General features: G+C 29.6%; 1 protein-coding gene across 1 annotated transcript in view; it reads left to right on the top strand.

Moving 5' to 3' along the window:
- Positions 1–12,853, top strand: part of LOC108781152 (extracellular serine/threonine protein CG31145) — a 39,508-nt gene extending 26,655 nt beyond the window's left edge. The window contains exons 4-7 of the mRNA XM_018549067.1: positions 5,003–5,095; positions 6,078–6,382; positions 7,287–7,560; positions 12,568–12,853. Coding sequence (XP_018404569.1) covers positions 5,003–5,095; positions 6,078–6,382; positions 7,287–7,560; positions 12,568–12,772 — 877 coding nt within the window. The 3' untranslated portion in view covers positions 12,773–12,853. The remainder of the gene's footprint in view (positions 1–5,002; positions 5,096–6,077; positions 6,383–7,286; positions 7,561–12,567) is intronic.
- The last annotated feature ends 140 nt before the right edge of the window (positions 12,854–12,993 follow it).

The following is a 12,993-nucleotide window of genomic DNA, read 5'->3' as shown; positions in this document are numbered from 1 at the left end:
TTCATGTAGTTCGTCTTTGCTCTAGGCCATTAAAACATGGCATCGTCGGCACAGCATATTATTTTCCCATTTGGGTTTTCTGGCCCATTTTGAATATTCGGTCAATTTCTTTCACCTATCTTATTACCTTGTCCATTACGGCATTGAAGAGAATTGGACTGAGACTATCTCCTTGTTGAATTCTTATTACCATCAGCATTTCTGTTTTTAGTGCATTTCCTGCTTTGATTCTGATCTTGTTAATATTTAATTGTCAGCTTAATATTTAATATTTAAATCAGCTGTATATGTTTTGAGTGAACTTCGTACTGATGAACAATTCTTGTCACGTCTGAAGCCTAATTCTGTCAAATGCTTGTTTGAGATCCACGAAGCACAGGAATAAAGGCTTATCCAAGGATTTTTTCATCAGTTACTTTATAAAGAAGATAGCATTCAAGATCGAGCGGTTTTGTTGGAAGCGTCGTTCTTTGCTGGTTTCTACTAATTCAATTTTTATTGATTATATAACACTAAGGCGGTAGATCTTACAGCTAAGTTTGATTCAGGTATTAAAATTTAGCTGCTATTATCAAGTTTTTTTTTTCGTGATATTTTTATCATCGTTCCTTTGCGATACACTGCGAGTACTTGAGATTGTAAGAAAAGAATAGGAATGAGCTAAAAATGAGTTAAAAGCGATTCATAATATGATGTGTAAAAACAATAAAAAAATTGCTGATCTGATTTTTCGAAATACCACAATAGATAAAACCTAATTCAAAACAATATCTACAATCACCTCTCTCACTTGGATTTTTTGCACTGACGCAGTTACATGGATTGGATAATATACAAGTGCAATTATATAAGTGCTGTTCAGAGCGCGCGCTTTGAGCCATAGGAATAAGAACACTTGAATAGTCTACTTCATCATCCCCTTCCTATTGTACCATTTTCTTTCTTTCTTTTGTAGCGTTTTTGTAGTAAATGATATGACACACATGTCATTGTTCTACATTTTCAGACATGAGTGCCTCTTTTATCTCTATTGATATATAATTACTTTAATTAAACTTCATTGAAATTCATTTGTCTTATGTCTTAAAACAATTTTATAAAAATGTATGCATCTTTGAATCATTCAACTGTTAATTTAGGCATTAAAGCTAGCTTTGACCGTTATAAGTCTTTAATTCCTATTGGTCCCCCGTACTCTCTCTCTCTCTCTCTCTCTCTCTCTCTCTATTTTTATCTTTATTTTTACCTCTATTTTTATCTCTATATATCTACATATCTATTTCTCCTTCTTAGCGGTCCACACGAGATTAGAACTCTTTAAACTTCTTATTGGGCCGAAGATTCTACGATAAGTGGTTGGCGTTCGCGCGATTTAAACTCTGGTAATAAGTTCGCCAATAAGTTCCCTTGAAAGTTAGCGATTCCATAGCAGCGAGAATTTCGGCGAAGCGGTAAGCTGGCCGCAATAAATTCTCATTATTCTCTCGGACAAAATTTGCTCAATTCAGGAGAAGAATAAAAACATTCTTTATAATATTCCCCGTATATATAATTATATTATATTTATTTATTTGTTTTATAATCTTAAAGTTTGTGTAATAATATTTAAAGAGAAAAGAACATTATACGTAAGAATATGTCAAATTCCAAAAGTTGCTGTTTTATGGAAGAAGCTTTACATAATTTACAGAATAACATAATCCAGATTTAAAGTATTCAATATATTAATAATATAATAGTTAAAATTTAGAAAGTTTAATCGTCACAAATCAGATGCTTAATTAAACAGATTTCTACGAAGTAGACTTTTCCTTTTGTAGGATTTCAATCAAAGCTTGTGAAGTTAAGAATTAAGGATGCATGGGTCACATCTCAAAGCATTACCAAAAATATAAAAATTTCATTAAATAGATTGTTCTATTATGTCTGAATATTTGTGTAAAATTTAAGCACAATTCACTTATTGGTATAAATATTATTCAATTTTTTGTTAATCTTAATTCTTATGTAGTGTATTTCAAAATCATGTTTTAGTTGCTTAGTTTTATAGTTAATTAGTTTCATAGTTACAAATAATACTTATTTGTAAATTTGATGAAAAAATAACGTTACAAATTAAATACAATTTATTAAAATGCATTCAAATCACATCATTTGAATATATTAAATTTTAAATGAAAAGAACCCTCTATTATTTATTACATATTCTTGTAGTTTACCCTAAGAGATTTTCAAAACATTAGTAAAACATTAAGAAAATTCTTTTTTATTAAAAACTTTTCGAATTATAAGGTTTGAAAGTTACAGTACCATCGGTGTCAGAATTACCCAAAATGTTCGACCGACGACTAAAAACTTCTTAAACGTTGTTCAGGATTGTAACATTTGTCAAGGTACAGGTTATTAGAGATTGTTCCTTTTATTTCCATTTTTTAAGGTAAAAATTTATTTTTACATAATGTAACAAAATTACATAGTATGTTCCTCTAATTATTTTGCATATAAAAGTATAAGGTAAAGGAACGCAAAATATCAATAATTTACGCGACATTTTATAATTTATTCTGGTACACATTAACATGTAATATTAAGTACCTCGTAAATTATTAATTTTTTTATAATTGTACCGTAATATGTACTTTTATGAGCGGAATAATAAAATGAAATAAATGATGTAAAGAAAATATATATTTGCTTATTTAAAAAATTTTTCTTAATTTTATTCCGTCTAAACATTTTTTTTAAGCAACTACGTGCTTTCATTATACCAATTGATTCATCTCATTATTCTGTTTATAAAAGTATTAAGATACGATTATAAAAAAATAATTAAGCTTAGACATTTAATATTTCATATGTGTTAAAATAAAGTGTAAAATATCTTATAATCATTGGTTTTTGGATGTCTCTTAATATTTTTACTTTTACTTACAAAATAATTAGGCAACATTACGTAACAGTATGTACATATATGTGTAGATATACACACAAAAAATATATATACATATATATACACATACATACACATATATATGTACCTATATGTATATATATAAAATTTCATTTAAAAACTTTTAAGTAATCTCTCTTGACCAGACCTGAAGGATCTTTTCTCAAGGTCACTATCATTTTTCCTCTCGTAACTGAGCAACTTCTATCTGAAATATTTGCTTTAAATTATTAAAAAATTTTTAGATATTCTAGTAGATTAATTAAAATAGACAACACTGTATATATCGTTCGTAAAACCCACACGAAGATCACCGAGTAAATATTTGATTATGCTCAAGTTTACGGAACTCCTAAAACTCTCTCTCTTCTCTCCTCTCTTTCCTTCTTTCCTATTTTTTTTTCTTCCTTTTCTTTATCCTCTTCAAGAGAAGGAGATTCTCAAGAGAAGCTTGGGGACTAATAAAAGTCTAAGTTTCCGCATTGTCCCTTTGCTGCACTTACCTACCTACTAAATAATTTTAGTTCCTTTTTCTGTTTTTTTGTTATATCCGATATATGCTAACTACACATTGCACAATTTATAATGGATTTATGACGATATAATAAAATATTTTATCTATAGTTGAATGAAAGCGAAGAGAGAGAGGCAATAAAATTTTTTTTTTTTTATAACAATATCGTATAACAATATTACTTTTCAAGATTTAACAGTGTCAAGTGTTTTATATGAAGAATTTTTCTATTTAAATTAAATTGTTTCTGTGTATTAAATATTTTCTGTGTAATTTCTAAGAAAAATTATTATATTATTCATTTTATGTTTATTTTTATTAAAATAACAATTAATTTTTTTTTTAAAGTTACTTCTTGGCCTTAATTTTTCACTTAGTGTTAATTGTTTTAAATTTCTTTATTTTTTATACTGTTACTTCTTTAATTCTTTGTTGTAATACTTGAATTGAGTGATACAAAGCAATTTTGTGATATATAATAATGTTCTGAAGAAAAATTAAATAACTACTACTCTCTTTAGTTAGAAGAAAAAGTATATTAGATTCAACTTAGTGCCAGTTGTTAATATCAAGTCTTTTATACAAATGATATCATTAGAGTTAAATAAATAATAAAAATATATAGTACCACCTGGGTTTTACTTTTTAACTTGATAGTTTAATACAGTATTATACATTCGATGGCTAAAAGATTGCGATACTTTTTTTTCGATTGATTTCGAAACACAGCCTTGCTGGTAGAGTGGTTGAATGTAAATGGTTAAATCCATAAGTATGAACCAATCGTTCAGTAAGCAGAGTGCATTCCGAAAATCATTAAAATAAAGTGTCACAACATTTTTACCACCGAGTGTACAATAAAGATAGTATTACTTGGATTATAATAACTTAATTCGTCCATTAAATAAATAATTATGCTATAGAAAACATATTGCAAATTATTAGCAGAAATAAAATAAATAATAAATGAAATAAGTAAATAAATTATTTTGTAAAACGTTTAAAAATTTATATTCTTTGTTTTTTCTAAAACAAAGATTATACGCACTTCATATTTCTACTCTTCTTTTGCAAAAGTATATTTTTGTTTCTTTTGTATAAAATGAAACAGTTTTTTAAATTACGTAGTATAAAATTTGACTGCTATTGGTAATCTAGTGAATATAGCAGCAAACAGTTACTACGTTATGCAATAAATAGAATGGTTACAAAGTCACGCGACAGATATCGATCGATTATTACCACAATTCACCTTAATTCTGTAATATAGCAATTTATGATAATACCTGTATTATCATACACGCAAGTCTCGTTTATATTCTTCCACGATTTTATAGAAAACTACTGCACATACATATACATTATTTTACTTTTTTCATAACATAATAATAATAATAAAAGTTTAAATTAAAATACAATGTAGTATACTTTATTATTGTCTTATCAATTAAGAAATTGTAAATCTTCATTTTGTAATATTCTTTGTATAATATAATATTCCTTTTATTATAGTAATAAATAAGTTATTTTCATCGTAGGTTCCCGCGAGAACAACAGACATTGCCAAATCATTTCTACTTCACAGACTTCGAGAGGCATACCGCTGAAATCGCATCTTTTCATCTGGACAGGTAATATTTAACATTTTATTATTTATAAATATATGTTTAGAATACATGTACCTTTTCTTGACTTTACAAAATATATTATTTGAAAAAAATAAGATTACAAAGATATTGGAATAAAATTCCTAGGAAAGCTATTTAATATAAATTTAAAAGTTTAGAAATAATTGTTCAAAGATGTATCAGAAGTATGTACATAGTAAATACATTTATTCATTTAAAATAATTAAATCCAATAATAACAAGCAATTAAGTGAAATTATGAATGAATTTATCAGGTTAATTTAAAAATTAAAAGTGAAAATGTATATACCTTTGAATTTGTCAACCAACTTTTTGAAAAAAATTTTTTTAATATTCGTCAAATTAAGTTTGTACCTTAAAAAGTTTAAAATTATAAAGAATTAAAAAAATGTTAGCACCCCACTTTGAGATATTTTAAATTTGTAAACGATTGTTGTGTGTTTCGAGATTGTTTGTGTCATCATGAGTTTATTTATTTCAAAATAGTAGTAAGAATAAATTTCGCAATTTTTAAAAATATTTTAATTCCGTAAATCTTTCTATATCGCTTGCTGATTAGGTCCAAATAAGAAATTCTCGACTAGGGCATACTCAACTGTTTTCCAATCAGGCCGAAGTGAGGTATTCCCGACTGTATAGAGCATACCTTACCTTACCTCTTTCTGATAGAGGCTAATTGTACATCAGGCATGCTCTATCAAATTTCTGTTCAGAATTTTCTAGCACCGCTCTTATGCTCGAGGTCTTTACTAGAGAGTGAAACCATAAACGTGTATAGAGTTTAAATGAATAAAGGAAAGGATAACTTCGGTATTTACACCGCGCGGAGATTTACGCCACAGAAATTAGAAAAAATAGAAGCAATAAGGATAATTTTATAAGGAATGAAATTTTTAATGTTATATAATATTCATGCAAATTTAATAATTTAAAATATTTTTATAAATCTTTTATTGATTCACAGGCTTTTAGGATTTCGTAGAGCGATGCCGGTGAATGGTCGGACTCTTAACATTACAACGGAAATTTACCAGATTGCTGACAGTGAATTGCTTAAAACGTTCTTTGTGAGTCCAGCCGGCAACCTGTGCTTCCACGGCAAATGTAGTTATTATTGCGATACGGCACATGCCGTTTGCGGCAGTCCTGATACTTTGGAAGGTAGCTTCGCCGCCTTTTTACCGGATAAGGCTTTTGCAGCTAGGAAGGCCTGGCGGCATCCTTGGCGTAGAAGTTATCATAAACGGAAGAAGGCCCAATGGGAACATGGTAAAACACAATTATTTTCTTAGAAAGATAATATTGCAGAAATCTAAAAATTGAATTCTTAAAAAATATAAGATTTTCTTCTTATTTTTATATTACAATAAAATTGTTATAGTCAAAATAAATATTTCTTTTTTGCATTCTTTTTTTTTTATTTATTATTATCTAGATTCAGTATTGTACTGGCATAATACTGGCCTTATCAGGAAGATTCGGACACCAAGATGAAATGATTTTCAAATATACGTAACGACTCCGAAATTATTCGTTAGGCTCTTTATTCATCAATCAAATTAATTAACTGGTCAAGTGATATGGCTACATTGCACGTTATTAGACTTGGAATTTGAACTTTAAACGCACGTGGAAATCTCGACATGGACAAAACAGAAATTTTCTGTGCATTTAAACACAAACCGAAAGCTTACCACGAACTACAGAAATCTTCAGATATTAGACGCATTCAAGTTAACAAAGCGGCCAGCCTGCTTGCCGAGCAAATGAACGTGATTGTTTCTCATACATCCAACCAATCACATTCAACATTCGACGAGCAGACTAGCAATTATGTCCAGCGTAAACGCACCCAAATTCACTTCCATAAGCTACGCGATAAGTTGGAAATTTACCACTGATATTTGGTTTGATTCCGATTATTAATGCAAGAACACACAAAATCGGTTAGTGAGAATACAAGAAAAATGCAAGAGGTAACGTTAAAACTTATTTATCAGGATTTAGCAGGTGATAGTCCACAAGACATCCTATAACAGAATGTCCTAAGAACGTCCCGTTTAGCTGACGGGACATACACAGGACGTCTACGGGACGTTCTTATGCTATTAGAAAGAAAAATTGTGACGAACGTCAAATATGTTCTAATTTGTACATTTTTCCAAAATTACAGATTCCGATTACTGCACTTTGGTAAAAGAAATTCCACCGTACAATGAAGGTCGACGATTACTTGATCTAATGGACATGGCAGTTTTCGACTTTTTAACAGGCAACATGGATCGCCATCATTATGAGACATTTAGAATTTTTGGAAACGATAGTTTTACGTTACATCTAGACCATGGAAGAGGTTTTGGAAAACCTTTCCATGATGAAATGTCTATTTTAGCACCTCTTTTACAATGCTGTGTCATCAGACGAACTACTTTAAGTATTTTACTCCGGTAAGTAAAATCTTTTATTATTTTCAAAATAACCCGGATAGAAATTTATGTAGTTTGATTGAGCACCCAGCCAGTTACATTCGCAATGCGATATTCGTCGATAACAATATAGATAATAGAAGGATAAAGCGCACCCTCGCACACGACCACAATTACTCACAGCGGTCTAGGGACTTTACACTGTTCAAGCGCTATGAGTGGCTGGTGGTCAATCGCAACGTGGTCAAACTGATCGCCACTCATCATTGACGACAGGAGATAATATCTTTCACGATAACGTTATTTGCATACAAATTTAAAATTTTCATTAACATGTAATTATTATTATTGTTCTTATAAAGATACTTATTCACATTAAAACATTATTAAATTGCTTGTCAATTTAATAAGTAATATTACTACTCTTGTTCCATTCATGATTGTGTTTCGAGATCGAAAAAGGTTTCACACAGCGCACGGATTACAGAATCAAATATACATGTAATATATAATATATCATCTAAATACAGGTCAAGATGATATGGATGGAGATCACTTTTATTTAATTAGATTTATTCTCATCGATTCAAATTTGCATCAATTTGTAAAGTGGAACGTTCAACTGTATTACTCAACGTCAACTGCTATACTGCCAGCATCTCCGGCTTTCGTGTGTTCGTTGGTCTGAAAGTCTGTTGAGATCGTTATTATAATTAGTAAATACGAACACCTTTTGTATTTACTAATACAATAAGCGAGTAAAAAGAGCTGATACTCGTTCTCACGGTATAATTTCTGCTCTATACCTGTGTGAAGCACTTTGGAGAGACCGCCTTTCAGAGACGTACACATAGAAATCATATATGTTAGCCAAAATAAAGCGGATTAACTTAAAACTTAGGGGAACATTTTTAATAATACATACTTTAAGAAAATGTGTTTTTTTTAAATCAATTTTTTTCAATATTTCTGATTGGATAAAATCATTTTAAAAAATGAATTTATTAGGGGTGTGCTAGTACTCGAAAATTACGGGTACCCGAGTCTCGGGATGGGAATTTTTCCCGAGATTGAGTCGGAACCCAAATGTTTGTAATGTTTGAGTTTTACTCGTAAACTTTGGGTACCTGAATTTAAAATCGGGTCGAGCAGTGATCATAAATCTAGAAATTTTTTAATGGCATAAATATGCCATTAAATATGATATAAGTGATGCTTTTTTATGATTTTTTATTCGGGTTTTTCACTCAAATTTTTAATTTCACTAAAAGTTTAAATGAATAACCCGAATAAAAAATCATGCAGAAGCATCACTTATATTGTTAAAATTATTTTTAACGATATAATGTTTGTAATATTCATTTTTAAGATATACATTCATCTGAAAAAAAAAAAACAGATTACCAAATTTTTACATAATACAAATTTTTAATACATTTCAATTGTGACAATTTATCAAAAAATTATTGTAATAAGATGAATGAAAGCTTAAATTAAATATTGAACATTCTTTTTGATGACCATAGAAAGCAAATTTGAGTTACACAAAATATATTACAAAATAATAGATGTTGAAGATGGACATTGAAAGATAGGGAACATAATTTTTTCTTCAAACTATTACATTGCTCACGAAATGTTGTCAGTCACAAAAGTGTATGAGTTCATTGTTAAACAGATTCATGTTTTGAACTCTCTTTTCTAAGATTTTTTTTTAAATTATATCGTTTAAAAGAAAAGTTACAAAACGGAATTTTTTTTTGTAAACTCAGTGTAATTTAGAAACAAATTATTATAGAAAACTTAATCAAAAAGGAAATTAAAGTGTGAATTTCAAATCTTAACTCTTTTTAATTTCGTATAAGTGCGTGCGTATACATATGCAAACGTGTACGTATCTTATTCTCGGCGTTACCTAGGATCAGCAGGTACCTGATCTAATGTATATATGTGTGTGTGTGCGTGTGTGCACGCGCGCGCGCGGCTATATGTACATGTAAGTGTGTGTGAATGCGCGCGCGCAGACGTGTATGTAAATTAACAAATGCGAGAGGAGGCAATACATGTTACTAAACATACACGAACACTTGCACACATATACATATATACATACAAACATCACACATGAATCAGATACCTGCCTCGTGCACATCATTGATCCTGGGTAACGTCGAGTGCAGGACATACGCATGTATATGTACACGCACGCACTTACGCGAAATTAAGAAGAGTAAAGATTTGAAATTCACACTTTAATTTTTTTTTTTGATAAAGTTTCCTAAAACACTTTGTTTCTGAGTTATACTGGGTTTACAAGAAAAAATTATTCGTTTTGTAACACTTTTCTAAAACGATATAACTTTGTCAAGAAAATCGTAGAAAAGTTTTCAAAAATATGTATTCTTTTAAAAATAAATGAACTTACGAGTAGAGACTCATACGCTTTTGTGTTTGGCAGACAACTCCCTTGACTAATGCAATAGTTTAAAGAAGAAATTTTTTCCTATCTTTTAATGACCATATTCAACGTCCGCCGTTTTGTAATACATTTTGTGTAATTCAAATTTGATCTTCATAGTTATAAAGGGGAATATTCAAGCTTTGTCATGATCATATTACAGTAATTTAGTTGGAATAAAGATAAATAAATTAATAAATGGAAAACATTTTTTGTATGTAAATTAATATTTAATAAAAGTTGATCTTTAATTTTAGAATTTTAAAAATATTAAAAAGGGAAATAAAAAAATTTTTTTGTTTGTAGGATCCAGGTTTGATCGTTAAAGATTTTTCTTTTCTATTGATTAAATATATATACATTAGTCTGAATAAAAATTCTGATAAAAAATTATATAATTAACCCACTTTCCTCTGTAGCAGTTATAATTTAATCTGCAAGTATCAAATGTTTTGTGATTTCGTGTTGGCAACTAGACATTGATAGCAGAAACAAACGATTTGATTATAAATGTTTTAATCTGTGTTCTAGTGTTAATCTCACACTCGACATTATTTATAGGTTTCCCATTTCCGATACTTTGAACGTCCGTGAAATCCAGACAGCTGGACATCGGATTTATCGCGCAGCTTGTAAAAACGTGAATCCGCATCAAAGCAAGAATTCACGACCGCGTCCCAGTAATTCTGGTAAAACGCATCTCCCGAATTGCGGAACCCACCTTATCGCAAAGTTTTCTTTTTCCTTTTTTAGGTAGGATCGAATTTAACGCCACAAAACCTACTGTTAACTGTTCTGAATTGTATATCTCACTGATCGATGGATATCGATCAGTGCAATTTATCGTTCAATTCGACAGTTTTCTTTGCTAAATAAAAATATAATTGTTTTTATTTCACTATTTTATTATATGTGTGTATTAATGATCAATATTTAAATTCTTTTAAACATTACAATATATGAGACATATACATAATTAGAAATTTGTTCTTTTATCGTATTCTATTATAATAGTTTTTTTATTCTTCATATATATATTCTATTAAGACTCTTCAACAAAATTTGCACGATATGTGCCTAATAATTATTCAGATAGCACAGAGAATTCAAAAAGAATTTGAAAAGCATTTATTTGCCGTCATCAATGTTTTAAGACGTAAAGTTTAAGCTTTAAGCTCTAAACCGTGAAAAATTGACCAATTCTAGTCGATTATTCTTCTCACATTTGATTGATCGTGATCGGTCAATTTCTTACAGCTTAGGGCTTAAATTTAAGATTTACGCCTTAAAATCTCATTGTAGACGCTCATTGTAGACTGTTTAAGGGTAGGTTCCTGACTTTCATCATTTTGGTTTCAGCTCAAGTAAACAGCCAAGTCGCAATTCAATCCCGTATTAGCATCCACTCTAGGAATTCTAGGAATTGAATAGCAAGAAAAGTTATCTTAAAGCAATAAAAAATCAAATAAGACATTTAATAACTTGTCTTTAATAATATCTACGTTTTACAATATCTATAGCGTTTTATTATTTAGAGTAAGGCAACACACGGATAGATTATAAAACTATATTGATTACGCATTTGAGACTTTCCGGGTATTATCTTCAATTATACCAGAAAGTTTGCCGGTTATCGCATGTCTTTCTTCATATAAACTATATTAAAGAAAATGTTTTGTGGATAAAGACCATATCTGCGAGCACATAACCCAGGTTCGTAAGAACTAAAGAACGGATTATGAAAGATCAATGTTATAACATGTAAATAAAAAATAAAAACCTTAATACAAGCGAGTATAAAATAGACGATTTAATTATGATGAAGAATTTCAACATATTGAAAAAACTAATCGAAATGTCTAACAAGCTAAAATCGATTTTTATAAAAGTCCATAAATGATTAAAACAATCATTTAGTTTAATTTAAGCGATATACATAAATTCCAGCTTTTTTTTTAGCAATTAATACTAAAATATTTGGAAAAATGTATAAATATGAAATCTTAGAGATAAACTTATGATTATAGAAGATCTCTCTCTTACGATCGTACATCGTTAGGGTTAAGACGACCGAAGATGTAAGGAAAGATATAATAAATAAATTCAAAACGCGCAGAATTAGCCGAAATTAAAATCCGCGGCTTGATAGACACAAAATTTGGGCATTTATTTATTAATCACGAGTTAGTCGTTAGTAGTGAATTCAGTAAACCGATCGGACGATGACAAACACGTTATGCCTATTATACTTTGAATGCGATAAGCGATATCCAATGAGAGTTCTGCTTTTCCACACATGATAATGTAAAGCAAAACTCTTATTAGATATCATTGTTCCTTCATTGCTCATTGCGTCTAATGTGCAACAGATATTGAAAAGAAGAACTTCTGCATTTTGTACAATAATCAACTTACATTTACCTTCCATGATTGTCCACTACATACATTGCTTACATAATATAATTACTAATAGAAATATTCCTTCTCATTTGAAAAACTTATTGTTTAAGTAAATTACTTAATGAATTTAGAAAATTTTCTGTTAACATAATGCTCTATTTTGATTGCAGTTTCCATAATGGGCCCACACGGCTCAGCACTGCCATGCGGCAAAGTATGGCAAAAGATCCTGTGGCTCCCGTCTTATGGGAACCCCATTTAAACGCCCTAGACCGGCGGATAAACATTGTCCTGCAAGCCGTCCGTGACTGTATTGCCCGTGAAAACTCTTCGCAACAAGTCGTTCATAGCGATAAAATTGATTCGAAGTTATAGCTTTCAAGCAAATCTAGAATAAATAATCGTGATGTAAAAAATGTAAAGAAATGTTCTTTTCCCTCTCTCTGGCTACTTTCTCCTTCCTCCTGTTTCTCTCAAATTAATTTATATTAAAATTCTTTAAAAGGTGTATTTTATTTCTTCTTCCTCGTCATTGTTTATTTTTAAAATAATGTTTTTATTTGTTAATGTATTTATATTATATATATATATATATA

The sequence above is a fragment of the Cyphomyrmex costatus genome, unplaced genomic scaffold, assembly GCF_001594065.2.
Source record: "Cyphomyrmex costatus isolate MS0001 unplaced genomic scaffold, Ccosl1.0 scaffold76, whole genome shotgun sequence".
In the NCBI taxonomy this organism is placed as follows: Eukaryota; Metazoa; Arthropoda; class Insecta; order Hymenoptera; family Formicidae; genus Cyphomyrmex; species Cyphomyrmex costatus.
Note: the sequence above shows the minus strand (reverse complement) of the source record. Positions and strands in the feature narration are given on the sequence as shown.